The following is a 21,915-nucleotide window of genomic DNA, read 5'->3' as shown; positions in this document are numbered from 1 at the left end:
TAGAGTTGCGCGATCTCGGCTCACTACAACCTCCACCTCCTGGGTTCAAGTGATTCTCCTGCCTCAGCCTCCTGAGTAGCTGGGATTACAGGCGCCCACCACCACACCTGGCTAATTTTTGTATTTTTAGTAGAGACAGGGTTTCTCCATGTTGGCCAGGCTGGTCTCGAACTCCTGAACTCAAGTGATTTGCCCACCTCAGCCTCCCAAAGTGCTGGGATTACAGGCATGAGCCACCATGCCTGGCCAATCTGATGGTTTTATACAGGGGAGTTCCCCTGCACATGCCCTCTTGCCTGCTGCCATGTAAGACATGACTTTGCTCCTTCTTTGCCTTCCACCATGATTGTGAGGCCTGCCCAGCCATGTGGAACTAGGAGTCCATTAAACCTCTTTCTTCCTCTCTTTCTGCCTTTCTTTCTTTCTTTCTTTCTTTTTTTTTTTTTGAGACAGAGTCTCGCTCTGTTGCCCAGGCTGGAGTGCAGTGGCGCGATCTCCTCTCACTGCAAGCTCTGCCTCCCGGGTCCACGCCATTCTCTTGCCTCAGCCTCCCGAGTAGCTGGGACTACAGGCACCCACCACCACGCCTGGCTAATTTTTTGTATTTTTAGTACAGACGGGGTTTCACTGTGTTAGCCAGGATGGTCTCGATCTCCTGACCTTGTGATCCACCGCCTCAGACTCCCAAAGTGCTGGGATTACAGGCATGAGCCACCGCACCCAGCCCCTCTTTCTTTTTTTTGATGGAATTTCACTCTTGTTGCCCAGGCTGGAGTGCAATGGCATGATCCCAGCTCACTTTTTTTTTTTTTTTTTGACGGAATTTCAGTCTTGTCACCCAGCCTGGAGTGCAATGGCATGATCCTGGCTCACTGCAACCTCCGCCTCCCAGGTTCAAGCAATTCTCCTGTCTCAGCCTCCCGAGTAGCTGGGATTACAGGCACCCACCACCACGCCCGGTGAATTTTTGTATTTTTTTAGTAGAGATGGGGTTTCACTGTGTTGGCCAGGCTGGTCCTGAACTCCTGACCTCAGGTAATCCACCTGCCTCGGCCTCCCAAAGTGCTGGGATTACAGGCATGAGCACCTCTTTTTCTTTATAAATTACCCAGTTTCAGGTATGTCTTTATTAGCAGCATGAGAACAGGCACACAGCCTCACTCATAAAAAAAAGAAAAATTATAGCTGGGTACAGTGGCTCATGCCTATCATCCCAGCAATTTGGGAGGCTGAGGTGGGCACATGATGGCTTGAACTCATGGCTAGTCATGAGTTCGAGACTAGCCTGAGCAATGTGGTGAAACCTCATCTTTAATAAAGATACAAAAAAATTAGCTGGGTGTGGTGCTGCACGCCTGTAGTCCCAGTAACTCGGGAGGCTGAGGTGGGAGGATTGCTTGAGCCCAGAAGGCAGAGGTTGCAGTGAGCTGAGATTGTGTAGCCATATTCCAGCCTGGGCAACAGAGTGAGAACTTGTTTCAAAAAGAAAAGGAAAATTGCTTGAGTTTCACTTGCATTATGGAAATAATAGTGCCCACCTTATGTCACAGGATTCATATGAGGATCAAATGAAATAATTTATAAACATGTTTAGAGAATGTCTTCGCCTATTTTCTACTACTGTAATAGAATACCAAGACTGGGTAATTCATAATAAAAAGAAGCATATTTGGCTCACAGTTCTGGAGGCTGGGAAGTGCAAGAGCATGGTACCAGTATCTGTTGAGGGTCACCCCATGGCTGAAGGCATCACATGGAAGGAGTAGTGTAAGAGAAAGAAAGACAGGGAGGAGCTGAACTCATCCATTTTATCAGGAAACCACTCCCACGGTAACAGCATTAATCCATATTATGTGAGGGAAGAGCTCTCATGACCTAATCACCCCTTAAGGGCCTCACCCTCTTAATACTGTACCATGGCAATTAAATCTCAATGTGAGTTTTGGAGGGGACATTAAAACCATAACAGAGAATTATAACTTTAAGACCATATTAAGTATGTACATATTACCTTTTTTTTTTTTTTTTTTTTTGAGACAGAGTCTCGCTCTGTTGCCAGGCTGGAGTGCAGTGGCGCAATCTCGGCTCACTTAAACCTCCACCTCCTGGGTTCCAGTAATTCTCCTGCCTCAGCCTCCTGAGTAGCTGGGACTACAGGCGTGTGCCACTATGCCCAGCTAATTTTTGCATTTTTAGTAGAGACAGGATTTTACCATGTTGGCCAGGATGGTCTCGATCTCTTGACCTCATGATCCACCCACCTCAGCCTCCCAAAGTGCTGGAATGGTACAGGCGTGAGCCACCGTGCCCGGCCTGTACCATATTTCATCCAATCTTAGACACATCCATTGTATGACACGCCATTAATTTATATACCACTAAGAAAGAAACAATGTGGCTAATTTAAAATTATAATATCTTATCGCTTGGAACTTGTAATACCTAGTGAAACAACTCTTCTATACTTAATTAGACATGGATTGTTATATCTAATTCCTGTGCAAACATTAAGAGGAAAATATAAATGAAATAAATTGGCTAAGGTATTCTTTTTTTGCGGGGGATGGAGTCTCGCTGTTGCCCAGGCTGGAGTGCAATGGCACGATCTCGGCTCACTGCAATCTCTGCCTCCCAGGTTTCAAGTGATTCTCCTGTCTCAGCCTCCCGAGTAGCTGGGACTACAGGCATGTGCCAGCACACCGGCTAATTTTTGTATTTTTTCTGAGAGACAGAGTTTCACTATGTTGGCCAGGCTGGTCTTGAACTCCTGACCTCGTGATCTGCCCGCCTTGGCCTCCCAAAGTGCTGGGATTACAAGTGTTAGCCACGGTGCCCGGCCAAGGTATTCTTAAACTTCTCATTCAGGCCAACGTTCCTGAATCACTTCTCAACTCAATCACTGACATCTATGTTTATCCACGTAATAGCCTTATTTGTGCCAATGAGAATATTGTTGTTGGTCAGACGCGGTGGCTCACACCTGTAATCTTAGCACTTTGGGAGGCCCAGGTGGGTGGATCACAAGGTCAGGAGTTCAAGACCAGCCTGGCCAACATGGTGAAACCCCATCTCTACTAAAAATACAAAAATTAGCTGGGTGTGGTAGCACGCACCTGTAATTCCAGCTACTCAAGAGGCTGAGGCAGGAGACTTGCTTAATTGGAACCCAGGAGGTGGAGGTTGCAGTGAGCTGAGATCACGCCACTGCACTCCAGCCTGGGCTACAGAGTAAGACTCCCTCTCAAAAAAAAAAAAAAAAGAATAATGGTGAATGCAGCATTTCTTCTAAGAATCTAGAAAAATAAATAAAAATCAACCAAAGGACATACCAATGGTTCCATTAAACCAGAAGTTGAGACTGTCTCCTGGTTATCTTGGGCTCCTCATTGCCAAGTGAACCTACAGGCAAAGAAAGGGGTTAACTGTACTGGCCAGAGTAATCGACCTTGTCTATTAAGGAGAAATTGGGTTCTTATGGCCCAATGTGGGTAAGGAGGAGTATATGTGGAAAGTATGAGATCTCTGGGGGTACCTCTTACAAGCCTTGTGTTCTGTGATTTTAGAATTGCTTATGTTTCACTTTTTGCTAATTTATAAAACATACAGCAGTTTGTTGTACAGGATAAACTCACTGAAAACATTTGACCAGAAGTCTGATAAGAAAAACGGGGAGGGCCATATGCTTAAGATTAGTGGTGTGTACATAAGCATTTTTTTAAATTTTTGTTTGTTTTGAGACAGGGTCTTGCTCTGTGGCCCAGACTGGAGTGCAGTCTTGCAATCATGGCTCACAGCAGCCTCTGCCTCCCGGGCTCAGGTTATCCTCCTACCTCAGCCTCCTGAGTAGATGGGACTACAGGCACATGCCACCATGCCTGCCTAATTTTCAGTATTTTTTTTTGTAGAGACAGGTTTTTACCATGTTGCACAGACTGGTCTCAAACTCCTGGGCTCAAGAGATCCACTTGCCTAGGCCTCCCAAAATGTTGGAATTACAGGTGTGAGCCACTACGCCCAGCCATGAGTGTTTATTTTATTTATGCCTTACATATTCTTTTTTTTTTTTTTTTTTTTAAGAGACAGGGTCTTGCTCTATTGTCCAGGCTGGATTCAACCTTGTGGGCTCAAGTGATCCTCCTGCCTCAGCCTCTGGAGTAGCTGGGACTACGGATGCATACCACCACATCCTGCTCATGCCCTATATATTCTTTTGTATGTATGGGTGTAAAAACAGAGATAAAAACAGAGATATGGATGCCATCAACTCACTGATGTTTGAAGTTCTGAGAAAGCATAAATCAGTAAAGGAGTTAACTGAAATTTAAATCTCACAAATGAGCAAAAAATATGATTTCTGGTGTATGATCTATGGGGTTCTTTGAATACTATTGCTTAAGAATAAAATACTTTGCGATTTCAATAAATTGAAAATTATGGTACAAGGCAAGGAAGGGGAGCTACTAGCTATGAGACTTTTGTAAATTATGTAACATCTCTGAACCTCTGTTTCCTCATCTGTTAAAATAGGGACAAAGTGCTACTTAGGTAAGACACTTCAGAAATGGGGCTCTGAAAAAAGTCACTTTTCTTCTCCTAACGAAAGGTTTCTAAACCTCAGCACTCCAGACATTTCAGGCCAGGTAATTCTTTGTTGTGCGGCGCTGTCCTGCGCACTGTAAGGCGTGAAGCAGTATTCCCGGCCTCTACTCACCTGTGCCCTCCACCATCTGTAGATTCCAATGGCATCTCACCCCAGATGAGAGGCTGAAAATGATTCATACATTGCCAAATGTCTCCTGGGAGGCAAAACTGTTGCAGTGGAGAACCGCTGTCCTAACTCCATGTTCATCCAATAAAGGGTTTGAGGGACTGAGAAATGAAACAATAGTCCCGAAGGAGTAGAATGCAGTGGCCCCAACTCCTAGTTTCATGAAGGCAGGAACTGTGACTCAGAGGCCTGGGGATGCGGAGCTCTGAACTGCCAGCTGGTAGGAAAAGTCCTAATTAATGGATTGAATCATGAAGGGAGGGCAACAAGGAACAAATGGAGAGGGCCAGTGGCCGAGCCTTCGGTCTCAGGATCAAAGAGGCCCACACTGGTCACCACTTACGCTGCTGGGCTGACTGCTAGGTAGACGTATCTGCAGATAAACCGAGACAATGACGCGGTGGGAAAGTCCTTGGGGAGCGAGGAGGAGGAGCCGGGAGAGGCCAGCTTTGGTCCGGCGGCCACCGCCCCAGGCGCCGACTCGAGCCTCAGGCCCCGCCCCTCGCCCTCCTGGTCCCGCCCCCGCTCTCCGAGCCCCGCCCCTCGCCCTCCTGGTCCCGCCCCCGCTCTCCGGGCCCCGCCCCTCGCTCTCCGGGCCTGGGCGGGTGGCGCCTTGGCCTCCGCCTCCGCTCGCCTGCGCGCGGCCCTGCGTGAGGGGGCAGAGGCGGGGTGGAGGCGTTGGCGCTGCCACGTCTGGGCCGCGGTTCCCAACTGTGGCGCGGGCGGTGGAGGAGGAGGTGGGGCTGGCGCTGAAGCCGGATCCGGATCCGGTGCTGTGCACACTGGTGGGGGAGAGTCCGACGCGCCTGGCTAGGAGCGCCGACCGCAGGGCCTCTACGGGTGAGGAGGGACCGGGGCCGGGGCGCGAGAGCAGGACCGTGTGTCCTGGGGGCTGGGGCGGGCCTGCCCTCAGGTTTATCTAACAGGTGTGTCTGGTACCCCGGCCAGGCCCCCGGGGGTGTTGTGTGGAGGAGCTGGGCGTTAATCCTCGCCAGCTGGGTGCACATGGTGTGGAGCGCGGTTCCCAGGAAGTTGAACGCACGCGCGCCTGGAGCAGAGGTTAAGGATGATGGCCAGCGGTCCGGCCATACGCTGGTCTTGGCCTGGCAGGGCTGGAACTGGGACTGGGGTCGGAACTTCGCTCCCCAGACTTTGGCGTGGGAAATGAGACAGTTGGTCGCGCTCTCTGCAGCCATCGGTTTTGAATGGGCACGAACGTCCCAGGCCCCTTCTCTTCTCCCATTCCCGGGCGCATCCCACGGTGGTCGGAGCCATTGAGGCAGCTGCTCCGAAGACCACCTCCGCACCGAGTAGGTCGGCGCTTTCCCCAGGGTACAGAGGGACATTCTTTGTCTCTTTTTCCTAGGCTCCTACCCCTAGAAATACCGAGTACTGTACTGTGATTTCTGTTGCAGGAGCTGATGTTTATGTAAGCCAAACTAATTTAAAATTTTCATACAAAATTGAACGGGCGATTATAGGATTCGTTTTGTTAGGATAATCCCTCATGAACGAATCCTAGAATGGATCTTAAGAAATTAATTTAGACAGGATTTGCCAAATAGGGGAGAGAGCGCTAGCTGTATGGTATGATGATGTAAAGATTGGGGTCTGTTGAGGATGGTAATCGAGCTCAAGATGCGAAAACGAGGATTCTAGCCCCAAGTCACTTACTTGCTGTGTTACCTAAGGGGCAAGTCTTGGGAGTTCCAGGTGCTCCAGCTTCCTCATCGGTAGACTGGGAATAACGTCTAGATTGTAAAGGTCAAACTATCAGAAAATACTTTTGAACATTCATGCAGTTACACAATTTAATAAATATGGCCAGGTGTGTTAAAAATCTTTAACGGAATAGATTCAGAATGGATTCTTGTTATCGAAATTGTTATAAAATGAATATAAAGGAATCCGAAGTCCGCCCCTCCCCCATTCACCTGCACTTAGAAGGTTCCCCAGGAGCTCTTGAGAAATACATAGGCTGATTTAGATTTGGCCTTAGATTGTATTTTTAAAATTTGTAGATCGACTTTTAAAATCTTCATCTCCGGTGTCTATTACTTGTTGCTCTCCGTTGGTTGCTTCTAGCAGCAGCCTCTCTCCCCATTCGTATTCCAACCTGATACAGAGGCTCAGACGCCAAATAGTTGAAGTTTTGTTTAAAAAATATTCAATTGAGTGAAAAAATATTCAACTGATGTGATGACTAGTAAAAATGAATTTGGTGTATGCTTTCCGCGATATTGTGGCAGTTTGGGAATTTTTTTTTTTTTTTGTCCTTCTGGATTTTCTGAAATGTGACCTACAGGTAAGTCTTACTCGTTATTCATTCACTAGGCATTATTGGGCTAGGGTTAGGCTTAAACGGGTCTTCTAAACGCCTGCTAATTTAGCAGTTAATCAGAAAAGGTTCTGAGGAATACTTAAGGAGGATTAGTGTTTAAAGTTCATCTAAAAACTTTAAAGAACCTAATGATATGATGAGATTCCGCTTCACACAACTGTGCAATTTTATTTGCAGAGATTTCCTAGTTTTGCAATATCTGGGCACCTGAAGATGCTAAAAGATTATTTATATAAAATTACTTATTTAATTATGCTCTAAACCCCCTTGGAACCAGGTTTCAAGTCATATCTTGCTTCACTTTGCCCAGTACCTTAGTTGGGCACCAGCAGAATTTTACCGTTTGAGGACAGAGTGAGCTAAAGTGGGCCTTCAGTATGGCTCTGTTTTGTAGAATAGCTCATAAAAAAAATTTTGATGTTAATTTCTGATTGCCTGGTTAATAGATTCTTATTTCAATCTGTAATGCTTTGTTTAATGTATTTTGACTAGTCTGATTCCCATTTTCCAAATGTAGGTTCTAAGTGCTGCTTATGACTTAATTTTTAACCCTTGTACAACAGTAAGATAGGGAATTTATCTACTCTAGTGCATCTTCAGTGTAATGGTTAAGAGCAGAGTCTGAAGTCATACTACCTAGCAGGACTGGCTACGTAATCTGTGGTAATCCAAATTAAAATGCAGGGTTCCTTGTTAAAAAATTAAGAACTTCGAAACAGTGGCAGCAGGGTATCAAACTTAAGTGCAGGGCCCTGTGTAACGGCACAGGTCAGGGGCTTCTGAAGCTGGCCCTGTTGCCTCATTTTGAATCCTCACTCTGTTCCTTATTGGCACTCTAACCTTGAGCAAGTTACTGTGCCTGCTTCCTTATCTGTAAAATTGGGATAATAATGATACATCGTTCATTGTTATTTTTAAGAGTTAACATATAGAAAGTTTTCAATAAGTGTTAGCCAATATTATTTATTTTTATGATCATTCGTGGAAAAGGACTGTCTCATGAAAGAAAAGTACAAGAAAATATTAGTATTTCCTGGTTAAAATTCATTATTTAAGGGCTTCATAATCCTAGTTGTTTTCCTGTATACTTCTTCCCTCTCATGAAAATTATTAACCCTATTTTTCATGTTTTCTAGACCACATTTTTATTGTAAACACAGACAACTTTATAGGAAAAAGGAATCTAGTTAAATGTGGTTAAGGTTGATTTAAATTCTCTTTTGAGTTTTCTTTGAACTTTGTATTTACAACTATATGTTTAATAGCAAGACCAAAATGTTTAAATAGTGTGCTGCCTCGAGGAATTTACATTTTTAATACTGTACACATTTCACTTTATTAATACTTAGCCTGTTGATCTACATACCTGAAAAACAATGTTGCTACCTACCATTCAGATGAGATTACACACAAAAACCTCAAGGGTCCAATTTAGACAAAACACTAAAACACGTGGACTCAATTTCATCTATTAAAAACTTGTTTCGGCTGAGCATGCTGGTTCACACTTGTAATTCCAGAACTTTGGGAGGCTGAGGCTGGAGGATCACTTGAGGTCAGGAGTTCAAGACCAGCCTTTCCAACATGGCAAAGCCCCATCTCTACTAAAAATACAAAAATTAGCCAGGCGTGGTGGTATGAGCCTGTAGTCACAACTACTCTGGAGGCTGATGTGGGAAGCTGAGGTAGGAGGATCACTTGAGCCCAGGAGTTTGAGGCTGCAGTGAGCTATGATTGCACCACTGCACTCCAGCCTGGGCAACAGAGTAAAACCCTGTCTCAAAACAGAATAAAACAAAACAAAAAACCTATTTTGAATGGCTATTAAACTTGTTAAACTTGAAATGACTGCTTGATCATCACAATTTCTATATTTTCCTTAATAGTGTTAGAACTGGGTATAGTGTATGCAGCATAATTTGAATCATTTTGTGTGTGTGTGGCTGGGGGGACCTCTCAGCAGTCTACATTATAAACTACGTTCTTTTCTACCCAAGAATGCTAACTTTTGGTATAACATAAACGTAAGAGCCTGTCATTCTTTTTGTAGTTCCTGTAACCAGCACAGTGCCTGATTCATGAATTAAAGGTAAAAAAAAATGAACAAGAATTTATAAACTTGAATTTTAAATTTATTGCTAACTAGCATATATCTTAAGTACTTGCAGTATTCCAGGCACTGCTAAGTGCATGACTGCATACAGTAATGCATTTAATTCTCCCAGTAATTTCATCTCCATTTTACAAATGAGGAAACTAGATTCTAAAAGCTTAATTACCGTAGTACATATCACACAGTTGACATTTGAACACCAGGTATGAATCCAAAGCTCATGCTCTTTCTATGCCTAGGTTTAAATCCTGGCTCCGCTAATTTTGTGACCTTGGGCAAGTTACTTAACATTTTCTCATCTGTTAAAATGTAGATAATAACCACTCCTAACCTGTAGGATGGTTGAAATAAATGAATTAGTAAAGCTCTTTCAACAGTCTGGCACATAAGAAGTGCTGAGCAAGTGTTAACTTCTGTTGTTAGATCACATCACACTACCTTCCCATAACTAGTATATTGCAGCATTGCTTATATAGTTACATAGGATTATACAGGCAGAAACTTATTATCCATCTTTAAGGAAAAGTTAAGAATATTTGCCCTAAAGCATACTGTGACTTATGAAATAAGGAACAATTGGGGGTTAGGTTATTGGGCAAATTGTTCTCTCATTAAAATATGGTTTCTTTAACTGGATATAGAAATAAGTTGGGGACTGCTTTTTTTGGATCTCTAATCCAAAAATCCAAAACACTCCAAAATTTGAAACTTTATTGAGGGCCAACATGATGCCACAAGTGGAAAATTCCACATCTGGTGTAATGTACAAAAACTTTTCCATGCACAAAATTATTTAAAATATTGTGTAAAATATTTGTGCTATCTGTATAAGATGTATATGAAACACAAATGAATTTTGACTTGGGTCCCATCCCCAAGATATCTCATTATGTATATGCAAATATCCCCAAATCTGAAAAAAAAAAAAAAAATCCAAAACCTGAGACATTTCTGGTCCCAAGCATTTTGGATAAGGAATACTCAACTTTTAATTGTTGGGAAGCATCTGTTTCTTTTAGCAATTCTGTGCTGCACAGAAGCCCCCTGGCCCCAGTTTTATGCTTTGTATGATTTGTTTTTCATCCTTCCTATCGTTACTTCTCTGTTATTTAGTCTCAGTTTTAAAACACTACAACTAGTGAGAACCTGCTCATTTCTAAATGTTCAAAAAAGAGGGGGAAATATCATATCACTTTTCAATAGCATGAAAAACACCAGCTATTTTTAAGCTGCTTAGATGCAACTGAGAAACTTACACTATACAGTTTAATTTTAATTTAATTTTTTTGAGACGGAGTTTCACTCTTGTTGCCCAGGCTGGAACGCAATGGTGTGATCTCAGCTCACTGCAGCCTCCACCTCCTGGGTTCAAGTGATTCTCCTGCCTCAGCCTCCCAAGTAGCTGGGATTACAGGTGGCCACCACCACACCTGGCTAATTTTGTATTTGTAGTAGAGACAGGGTTTCGCCATGTTGGTCAGGCCGGTCTTGACCTCCTGACCTCTGGTGATCTACCTGCCTCTGCCTCTCAAAGTGCTGGGATTAAAGGCACGAGCCACCATGCCTGGCCCACACCACAGATTTTTAGAAAATCTGCTGTGAAAACAAAATCCTGCAGTGTAAATCTAGCATAGCCAAGGTAAAGTATTTCTGAGAATGCCAAAAAAAAAAAAAATTAATTTGAGCCTGTTCATCAATTTTCTTTATTCATGGTTCATTGAAAAAAAAAAAAAAAAAAGCTACATGTGGCCAGACATGGTGGCTCACACCTGTAATCCCAGCACTTTGGGAGGCTGAGGCAGGCAAATCACCTGAGGTCAGGAATTTGAGACCAGCCTGGCTGACATGGCGAAACTCCGTCTCTACTAAAAATACGAAAAAAATTAGCTGAGCATGGTGGCAGGTGCCTGTAAGCCCAGCTACTCAGAAGGCTGAGGCAGGAGAATCGCTTAAACCTGGGAGGTGGAGGTTGTGGTGAGCCAAGATCACATCATTGCACTCCAGCCTGGGCAATAAGAGCGAAACTCCATCTCAAAAAAAAAAAAAAAAAAGGCTACATGCCCAGTAAGTTTTTTGAGAGGGAATTTCACTCTTATATTGCCCAGGCTGGAGTGCAATGGCGCGATCTCAACTCACCACAACCTCTGCCTCCCAGGTTCTGAGGCGATTCTCCTGCCTCAGCCTCCCGAGTAGCTGGGATTACAGGCATGCGCCACCACGCCCGACTAATTTTGTATTTTTAGTAGAGATGGGGTTTCTCCATGTTGGTCAGGCTGGTCTCGAACTCCCGACCTCAAGTGATCTGCCCACCTCGGCCTCCCAAAGTGTTGGTATTACAGGCGTGAGCCACCGCACACGGCTGAAAGTTTTCTTTATTGGCAAGTAAGACTAAGAGATTACTTTTTTAAAAAAAATTTTTTTCCCCTTGCAATTTCCTGTTGAAACAGATGCCTTCTTGGCTCAATAATAAAATCCAAGAACATAATGTAAAAAATTTAAGAGCCCATGAAAAGTCAGCTATTCATTTAGTAGCACCAACCCAGAGGAAAAACATGTTTTAAAAGACCTGATAATAGCCGGGCGCAGTGGCTCACGCCTGTAATCCCAGCACTTTGGGAGGCCGAGGCGGGCGGATCACCTGAGGTCGGGAGTTTGAGCCCAGCCTGGCTAACACGGCGAAATCCCGTCTCTATTAAAAATACAAAAAAATTAGCCGGGCGTGGTGTCACGTGCCTATAATCCCAGATACTCAGGAGGCTGAAAGAGGAGAATCACTTGAACCCAGAAGGCAGAGGTTGCAGTGAGCCGGGATCACGCCACTGCACTCCAGCCTGGGCAACAGAGTGAGACTGTCTGAAAAAAAAAAAAAAAAAAACTTGATAATAAATGGGATTTTATAGTTTAAAACTTACTAATTTAGTCACTTAGCCATTTTTTTATGTGATAGTAGGCATGATTTTTCTGTTTATCTGTAGTTGTGGAATTTAATGTTAGATTCAGGCTGGGTTGCAGTAAAATATCTCGCATATGTGCTAAAGAATGCTTCTAATTGCATTAATTTATATTAACTTTCTCAACAATCATAATTTTCCTTCTATTAAATAAAGTGACTTAATATTCAAATTTTTATTTTAGACCTTACTAGAAAAATGAAACCTGATGAAACTCCTATGTTTGACCCAAGTCTACTCAAAGAAGTGGACTGGAGTCAGAATACAGCTACATTTTCTCCAGCCATTTCCCCAACACATCCTGGAGAAGGCTTGGTTTTGAGACCTCTTTGTACTGCTGACTTAAATAGAGGTAATGTACAAAATCCTGTGTAAAATTAGAGTTAGCCTTCCATTTTTCTCTAAACATTATGATGCAGATAATTTTTTTTTAAATATTTGACTTTTGGACTATTTTTTGTATAATACTTAGTTTTTAAAGTGATGGACACTCAATACCAATGAGTGTGTGTCATGGCTAAGACCAAATATTACTGTGAAATATTTAAAATGACTTAAATACAACATCACTCCTTCCTAATTAAGCCAAAAAGATTTCTCATAAACAAAAATTAAATTATCATGTATGATGACACATAAGGAGGGATCTTAAGAAGCTGGTTGGGGAATGAAGGTGGAAATAATTTTCCTTGGATAAATTGAAAGGGTTTTTATACAGTTATTTCTTTTTTAACATCTAAATTCTCCAAGTTAACTTCCTTAAGCTTTGGTAATTAAAAGTCAACTTTGTCCTTTTCACAATTATCTCTTTGCTAGACAGCCTGAAGGGCCTAATTTTGGCCTAATTATTGAGTGTAGGAAAGTTAAGATTTTCAAAATTCCAGGTGTACTGTTCACATCAATTTCCGGTAACACTAATGAAATTTACTAGAAATTACAATTTTAAAGAGTGTAATCTCAACAGTGTTACTTATACTTTAATTTACGAATATTGTATTTAGCCATATTGTACCTTTAAGTAAAACCAAATCACATATTTGGGAAAATCTGGCACCCTTTGCATTGAACTTAATGTAAAATATAATACATTGAAGAATGTATGTTCTGGGTCTATAAATACTGGATATTAAGGTCAGCACTATTTAAAACATCTTATGCAGGCAGAAGCACTGGTAAAACCTGTTATTTTTGTTATATGTAGTGATTATAGAAGAATAGGGTTCACTTTATTCTAATAATTAAAAGATGATTATAGAACGTTCTGAAAAAATAATTGCCTATAAGCCCACCTGCTTAATATATTGCTTATTTTCATACTGTCTTCCTTTTGCTATTCTCGTAATTTGAAATCTGTTGTTCAAAACTAGGTTTTTTTAAGGTATTGGGTCAGCTAACAGAGACTGGAGTTGTCAGCCCTGAACAATTTATGAGTAAGTACTATAACCTCTTTTTCCTGAAATAAAGGGAAACATGATTTCATTTTTGTTTAGAGCTGTTCAGTGCCCACTTCTGTTTTTGTTCAAATAGGTGGAAATTATTCAAAGAACAAATTAGCTGTTTTATACAAATGTTTAATGTGGCTGAGTTGTTCTAGAATCCAAATGTACCAGTAACTTTGTTTTTGCAAACTATCTGACTACTTTATTAGATAATTATTGTACCATAGGACCTAGGTGTTAGCTCTAGAGGTTTTTTGTTTTTTTATTGTAGTATTTCCCTTACTGTGGTTATTTACAGAAATTTCATTACCAAATCAAAAAAGCAAGACTATATGCTTTAAATTTATTTTGGGGTTTATTTGTATTGAAGTTTAAGGTTAGCAGGCATCTTAAGAGTTAGTCCACCCGTCCCCTGCCCCTCTTCTTTTAGACATAGGAGAAAATAGGAATTTAGAGAGATCCAGAGACTTGCCCAAGATCACAGGTAGTTATTGCTACAGTGAGGAATAAAACCTTAATTCTGTCCAGTGCTCTACCACTGCTTTTTCCTGTTATAAAGGAAATGAAGTATTATTATCATTACTAAATATTTAGTAATATTTAATAGCTGAGGAATTACAATTCTTCATTTCCTTATAATAGGGAATTTTGTATTGAATTCTATTTGACCCTCCTGAGAATGAGGACCATCATTCTGATTCTCATTGTTCATTTTCATTCACTGAATTTATTTCTTTTTCCCATTTTAGATCTCTATCTGGAATGAGACCATAGAAATTAACAATATGAGAGACTATTAGCCTCAATTTTTATTCCTGAATTTTTCTTTGCATGCACATGAAATTAGATGAGAAACCATGTTATTTCAGCAATAGTACTGAAAATCCATTTGAGGGGAAGTATCTTTGCACCTATTTGCTATGTGACTTGGAAAAGTTACTTGGAAATAGATATGTTTTTACTTCCTTGCAAGGTGCTCTCAAAGCAAACAAGAGCAAGTCATGTTATCACAAAACACTTTCCATCACAAAGGGAAAATTAAAATATATTTTGTAAAAATATTTTGAAAGCAAAAGACTAAAAATTCTAGAATTGAGCCATGTAAACATGCTCTTGTTAAAATGTGCAAAGGTTATATTTGAATATCTATTGAGTATAAAAGTTAAAGAGATCTATTTAAAGTAAATGAAGAAATTGAAGTTTTCAGTAGTCATGGAAGTGGCAACATCAGCCATTTACTTGTATTTTAAGTGTTGTTCATCTAAAATAGCTATATTAGTCTTTATTTTGCTAGCAGATATTTTGAATGTGTAGGTTATATTCCAATTGATACTAATTGCTGATATTTCAACTACTTGGTAATATTTTCTTTAGAAATGGAAGGTAAATTACTATGGTAAAACAGCTTTAAACATTTAGTAATTAAGTCAGCTAATCCTAATATTTTTCTGGCTCCCCATAAAATTGAATGTCTACTATGTAACACTTTGTTATCCAATTTCCACAGAATCTTTTGAGCATATGAAGAAATCTGGGGATTATTATGTTACAGTTGTAGAAGATGTGACTCTAGGACAGATTGTTGCTACGGCAACTCTGATTATAGAACATAAATTCATCCATTCCTGTGCTAAGGTATGTGCTGCTTATAAATAAAATGGACAGCTGTTTTCTAGCACAACTGACTTTGAGTTTCCATTAGACAAATCTGTTTTCTCATTGATTTTCAGTGCCTCTTAGAAATCCCTTTTCCCAGTGTGTTCTGAGAGCTTTAAGAAAGAAAATGTATAACAGTATGAATTGTATGCTAAAATTGTTCTGTAAGGTGGATCAATTTGGTATAGGCATAGAGAAACCAAACACCTTAGCAGTAATGCACAAAATCCCTAATGTTACTCTTTTAAAAAAAACAACTCTGAATATACCACGTTAGCATAAATTTGTTTCCACATGGTAAAGGGTTCAGATTATTCCGTTCTAATTATGATACATCTGATGCATGTAGTGCCCTTTCATCCCTCAATAACTCACATAAAATAGTAAATAAAAAAGGGAGAGAAAACCTTAATTCAATGAGAATAAGGTAGGAACACTTGGGATGTGTTCTGTCACACTTAGGAATTTCGGTGGGGTTTCTGTACTAGACATTAATTTTATTTGGCTATCTAAATAACTTGCTAGTAAGCAAGGAGTAGAATGATGGATATATTCATGAAAAGGTTACATTTTGGTGATGTTGATCCTGATATTTGTTTAAAGACAATGGGGTGGGAAGGTTGGGGACATAGCCAAAACAAGTTTAGGTCACAACTTGACTCATACTATTTCCTCTAATAAGTAAAAACATCTTTAAATTATTAACTTTTAATAGTAGTACTCTCATACTAGTAGGAAACAAACTTTTGGGCTAATCAGATTTGCCCCAGCTTCTCTGTCATATTTTAAAACAAAGGAAATGTTCAACTATTACAGAATATTCTATGATCTCTCCTTCTCGTAAGTTGTAGAAATACATACTGAAACAGTCTTCACTGTATAATATTTTTTGCATTTGGTTTCTGTTAAGTTCAAGTTTACAAAATATACTACTTATTATCAGTAAATTCTTACCAACTCGTTTTAGCTAAAAACAAAAGTAAATGCTTACTCCTTTAAACATTGTAAATATTTTCAGAGAGGAAGAGTAGAAGATGTTGTTGTTAGTGATGAATGCAGAGGAAAGCAGCTTGGCAAATTGTAAGTAGGCAGAAACAAGGTAACCCTGGATAAATTTTGTTCCAATTTAGTTTCTTAACAAGATACTTGTTTGAAGTTCTTTTTGGCTTCATTAATTCTGAACTTATTCTCACTCTAATAGTTCAGACTGAATTTCATGAAGAAATAAAGTATTATTATACATATTTTGCCTTAAAGTTTGAAAATTGGAAGCATACTTCTTTACAGACAGTAACATCTTTAAATTACTAACTTTTTATAGTAATGCTCTCGTCCTAGTAGGAGATAAACTTTTGGGCTAATCGGATTTGCCTCAGCTTCTCTGTCATATTTAAAAACAAAGGAAATGTTCAACTATTACAGAATATTCTGTGATCTCTCATTCTCATAAGTTGTAGAAATACATACTGAAACAGCCTTCACTGTATATATTTATCTAAATCATTTAAAATAAATATAAATAAGTGGTATTGATTTATTGCCATTTTATAAGAACTTGTAGTTCTTATTTATTATAATTTTTAGTTTTTGAGACAGGGTCTGTTTTTGACAGCTCTGTCACCCAGGCTGAGGTGCAGTGGCTCAATCTCAGCTCACTGCAGCCTCAGCCTCCTGGGCTCAAGCAATCCTCTTCAGCCCCCCAATTAGCTGGGACTACAGGTACACACCACACCTGGCTAATTTTTAAAAATTTGTAGAGATGGGGCCTCATCATGTTGCTCAGGCTGGTCTCAAACAGTGCTCCTGCCTTGGCCTCCCAAAGTGCTGGGATTACAGGTGGGAGCCACTGTGCCTGGCCCAAGAACTTGCTTTTTAACACTAACTCTTCTGAGTTTTAAGGAATTAACAAATATTAAATACCTGCTTATGTACCAGATGCTATTCTAGGTATTTGGAATACCTCAGTGAACAAAACAGACCGATTTCTTGTGTTCTAGTCTATTTAATTTATTTATTTATTTTTTTTTTTAAGAGATGGGATCTCTTTCTGTTGCCCAGGCTGGAGTATACAGTGGTACGATCACAGCTCACTGCAGCCTTGAATTTCTGGGGCTCAAGTGAGCCTCTCGCCTCAGCCTCCCAAGTAGCTGGGACTACAGCTGCACGCCGCTGCACCCAGCTAATTTTTTATAGAGATAGGGTTTTGCTATGTTGCTTTGGCTAGTCTCGAACTTCTGGACTCAAGTGATCCCTGGCCTCCTAAAGTGCTGGAATTACAGGCATGAGCCACTGCAACCAGCCAGGCATACTTCAGTCAAGGTCTTTTGTTTTTTTTAAAAATAGGATTTTTTAGTCTGTCCAAACATGGGCAGACCCTTCAAGTTTGTATATCTTTTATAGTTTTTATCCTCTAAGGCACTTAGATCCACACTTTAATACTGGGTTTGGATTCATTAAGAAACTTTGTATAGATGTAGACTTGCTTTGTTTCCACTTCATATTAATTAGACCAATCTTGAGTTAATCTGATACACACCTTCACAAATATTAAAGTAGCTTTAAAAATGATTACAGAGCAAAGCTATTATGTACTCATTTTATGTGGGTATGTCGACTGCTCCGAAGTTGTTTAAATAGATTTAAATAAAGAATTTTTACAAAATAATTTTGGTCTTTTTTTTTTTTAAAGGTTGAGTTTTTAGTGTTAACATGCATCTTAAAATTCGTTTTTCTTTTTCGAGACAGAGACTCACTCTGTTGCCCAGGCTGGAGTGCAGTGGCACAATCACTACTCACCGCAGCCTTGACCTCTCTGGGCTCAGGTGATCTTCCCCCCTCAGCCTCTGGAGTAGCTGCGACTTTAGGCATGTGCCATCATACCCTACTAATTTTTATATTTTGTAGAGATGGGGTTTTGCCGTGTTTCCCAGGCTGGTGTCAAACCCCTGGGCTCTAGCGATCGCCTGCCTCGGCTTCCCAGAGTGCTAGGATTACAGGTATGAGTCACTGCACCTAGCCTTAAATTTCATTTTTAAAGAGGGCTTAGGGTGAGTTTTGTATTTGTCCTGTTTATTAGTGAGCTGGAGATTACTAGATAAAAGTATATTTGACTCTAAGTAAAAATGCTTTGGTGATTTAAATGCTTATCAACTTACATGAATGCAGTGGGAAAAGCCATAATCTAAACCTGTTTCTAAGGAAACTTAAGTTTTATAACATTAATTCATATTGTTACTAGAATCAATTTTTATTAATAAATGCTATCTCCTCACCCTACCCCCTTTTTAAATTTCAGGTTATTATCAACCCTTACTTTGCTAAGCAAGAAACTGAACTGTTACAAGATTACCCTTGAATGTCTACCACAAAATGTTGGTTTCTATAAAAAGTTTGGATATACTGTATCTGAAGAAAACTACATGTGTCGGAGGTTTCTAAAGTAAAAATCTTGTAAGAAAATTGTCAAAGGGGCTAATGCTACAAGGCTACACTCTTCCTAGAGTTGAAATATTTTGTTGCTGCAGCCGAGTGACCTCCATAAATACTGGACTGAAAAAACATTGTAATACTACAAGTATAATGACATTTAGAAGATTACTTTGGGCTGGTGGGACATGCTGTGAATTTAGATTACAAATGAATATTATAAAGGGGATGATTTTTAACCAAAGGAATATATTTTTAACTTGAATCTTTTCTTGCATTGTATTTTTCTAAAAGTTTGGCTTCCTTTCTTGGTAGTCAGGAGTATGGGTAATAAGGAGTTATATGTCTGCTATCTGTGTTGCTCATTTAAAAAAAGTATACATTGAATAAGGCTGTTTATCACATGCATAAAATTAAATATTTTCGTTTCAAAGAAACATCTCAATACACTTAGGGGTGTATTGTTTCCCACATATTAAGTCAGGGTGGATAAATTAGTTATTATAACTAAACATAGTATATAGCCCAACATTCGTTGATCCCAATACAGGCAAACAACCTGGTCAACCTTTTGAAGTAGAAGAAATGAAAATTACTTGACAGGATTAAAAGTAAAACAATTTAAATGTTTTACTGAAAGCTTATATAGTATAGTCTATGTAGATAAAAAGTACCACTTGTCTTTTCTGTGAATTATGACTATTCATTTGTTAAAAATACCTAAGAGCAATTATAGTGGGACATCTAAGGTCCTTTTTAAACAGTGAATTAGCAAACCTCAGCCTATGTGTTTCTACCCTGATTTTTTTCTTTTCATGGGTATCTGAAGCCTCTAAGTTTTTTCAAAAATGGAGTATCACAAAATTGAGTGAAACACAATACTTAATGTATTGTACTAGATTGCCAAATTCATAAAATGTTAATGGAAGCTTTACTTTTTGATGTGATTATAATGGCACTATTCTGGTCATTATCCTATTTTGATTTTATTTAATTTTTTAAAGTTGAAGAATTAAATATTTTAATGGTTCTAATCTTTTGCATTCCATGTTGCATTAAACCTGTTCATATGAGTAGTCTTCTGTTAGAATCACATCTGTGCTTTTCTTGAGTCTGCTGTTGAACTATTAGATTGTCATAATTCATAAAATTTTAGTTTAATGTGCTCTTTGTAAAATGAAATTGTAAAGAAAATACCAGTGTTTCTCATCCCATTGACTCACGCCACGTCATCTGGATTTTGGATTTCCCTCCATGCAGCCAGCTATAGTTGGCTTTCCAAAACAACAGAAATCCTTCACCAATAGAGTGCACTACTTACCTGCTTATAGCCTATACAGACGAACTGATCTGTCCTTCGTGAAACGCAACAAAGCTAGTTCTGTCTTTTCAGAAGTCCTACAACCTTGACAAAGAGTAGTTTTATCAGGTAAATCCTGGTAATTAAAAACGCATGTTTTTAAAAATTAGCCTGGTAAGGCCGGGTGCAGTGGCTCACGCCTGTAATCCCAGCACTTTGGGAGGCTGAGGTGGGCAGATCACAAGGTCAGGAGTTTGAGACCAGCCTGACCAAAATGGTGAAACCCTGTCTCTACTAAAAAAAAGAAAAATTAGCCAGACGCGGTGGCATGCGCCTGTAATCCCAGCTACTCAGGAAGCTGAGGCGAGAGAATCGCTTGAACCCGGGAGGCAAAGGTTGCAGTGAGCCGAGATCACACCACTGCACTCCAGCCTGGCGACAGAGCGAGACTCCATCTCAAAACAAAACAAAAAAAATTAGCCTACTTAAAGGCAAAACTAAATGCTTTATTACCTTTCTTACCACTGAACAATTTGAGGTAAAATCATTCACAAGGTTGGCACTTCAGTAAATCCCTTTAAATAGTGTTCCTAAGATATCTCTTAAATCCTCCCATAGGAAATAGAATTACAGGTAAGGTACACCATACAAAAATTGTGTCATTGAGGACAATGGTGATCTGTAATTTTAGTTGAGTATGTTTATGATTTTTGAAGCCATATGGTGAGTAAATGTAAATATGAAAAAAGTGCTACATAAAACACTTCTTAAACTTTTTTTTTTTTAAAAACTGCTCCTTGTGGAGCAGGACTACCCCATAGGCATTGTACCCACAATAGATAGCCTTTTGTTGTTGTTGTTGTTGAGACAAGGTCTCGCTGTTGCCCAGGCTAGAGTGCAGGGGCACAATCACCACACACTGCCACCTCAATCTCCTGGGCTCAAATGATCTTTCCACCTCAGCCTCCCATGTGGCTGGGACTATAGGTGCATGCCACCACACCCAGCTAATTAAAAAAATTTTTTGTGTGGAGTCTATGTTGCCCAGGCTGGTCTCTTAACTCCTAGGCTCAAGTTATCCTCCCACCTCAGCCTCCCAAAGTGCTTGGATGATAGGTGCGAGCCACTGCACCTGGCCCACATTTTTTAAAGAGACAGTGTCCCACTCCATCACCCAGGCTGGAGTCCAGTGGTGTGATCATAGCTCACTGCATCCTCCAGTTCCTGGGTTCAAGCCATCCCTCCTGCCTCAGCCTCCCCAGTAGCTGGAACTACAGGTGTGTGCCATCACACCTGGCTTTACATTTTTCTGTGGGGTCTTACTATATTGCCCAAGCCAGTCTCAAACTCCTGAGCTCAAGTGATCCTCTGCCTCAGCCTCCAGAGTATCTGGGATTACATATGTCGGCTACCGTGTCTGGCCGTTCACATCTTTGGCCACTATTTGCTTGTGAAAAGGTATAATGAGGTGGTACTTATCATTTTTACTGTGTCTCATGTTTTGTATACTTTTGTTTCATCAACTAAGATGCACTGTAACATCTCTGAAATCTGGATATATTATCAATGGTTTATCATAGTTTTGTTAGCAATACACTGTCTTTTAGTGGTGCCTAAAATAATGGTATAGTTGTGAGGTGATCTTAGATTTGATGAAGCACAGTATGCAGGTAGGCCTAATGGGGGAAGATGGTAATATAAAAGCAAGAAGTATTTTTTTTTTTTGTAATGACTGAAAGCTGTTCTGTGGATGACCTACCCTTTCCTTTAAACACGATTCTCTCACTTCCAACTCCAAACTTGCTCAACTAATCCTTAAAAATAAACTTGAGCTGGAATTTGAGGCTTGCCTGGACTACAGACCATAATTTTGTGTGTGTGTGTAACCACAGTGTTTTAGAGTATACTCTTAAGTGCTTCT

The 21,915-nt window shown here is 40.2% G+C and overlaps 1 protein-coding gene across 3 annotated transcripts; it reads left to right on the top strand.

Moving 5' to 3' along the window:
- Window positions 1-5,331: 5,331 nt before the first annotated feature.
- GNPNAT1 (glucosamine-phosphate N-acetyltransferase 1) lies at window positions 5,332-21,837 on the top strand. 3 transcript variants are annotated; one of them, XM_063596210.1, is made up of 8 exons: window positions 5,332-5,608; window positions 12,358-12,525; window positions 13,541-13,603; window positions 15,120-15,247; window positions 16,287-16,348; window positions 18,014-18,090; window positions 18,173-18,264; window positions 18,564-21,837. In XM_063596210.1, exons 2-8 carry the CDS (start codon window positions 12,372-12,374, stop codon window positions 18,621-18,623), a joined length of 636 nt encoding a protein of 211 aa, XP_063452280.1. In that variant the 5' UTR covers window positions 5,332-5,608; window positions 12,358-12,371; the 3' UTR covers window positions 18,624-21,837. The 3 variants fall into 3 exon arrangements, with proteins under 3 accessions (XP_063452280.1, XP_034793453.1, XP_003831756.1); XM_034937562.2 differs by lacking the exons at window positions 18,014-18,090; window positions 18,564-21,837 and having other exon boundaries at window positions 5,335-5,608; XM_003831708.6 differs by lacking the exons at window positions 18,014-18,090; window positions 18,173-18,264 and having other exon boundaries at window positions 5,337-5,608.
- Window positions 21,838-21,915: the final 78 nt, after the last annotated feature.

This window comes from Pan paniscus, chromosome 15, assembly GCF_029289425.2.
Source record: "Pan paniscus chromosome 15, NHGRI_mPanPan1-v2.0_pri, whole genome shotgun sequence".
NCBI classification, from domain to species: Eukaryota; Metazoa; Chordata; class Mammalia; order Primates; family Hominidae; genus Pan; species Pan paniscus.
Note: the sequence above shows the minus strand (reverse complement) of the source record. Positions and strands in the feature narration are given on the sequence as shown.

Bases quoted from the DNA above. Each gene is read 5' to 3' on its own strand.
- GNPNAT1 (XM_063596210.1), top strand. From the start codon at position 12,372: ATGAAACCTGATGAAACTCCTATGTTTGACCCAAGTCTACTCAAAGAA. The intron at 12,526-13,540 runs GTAATGTACAAA...GTTCAAAACTAG, and splicing joins TACTGCTGACTTAAATAGAG to GTTTTTTTAAGGTATTGGGT. The intron at 15,248-16,286 runs GTATGTGCTGCT...AAATATTTTCAG, and splicing joins TCATCCATTCCTGTGCTAAG to AGAGGAAGAGTAGAAGATGT.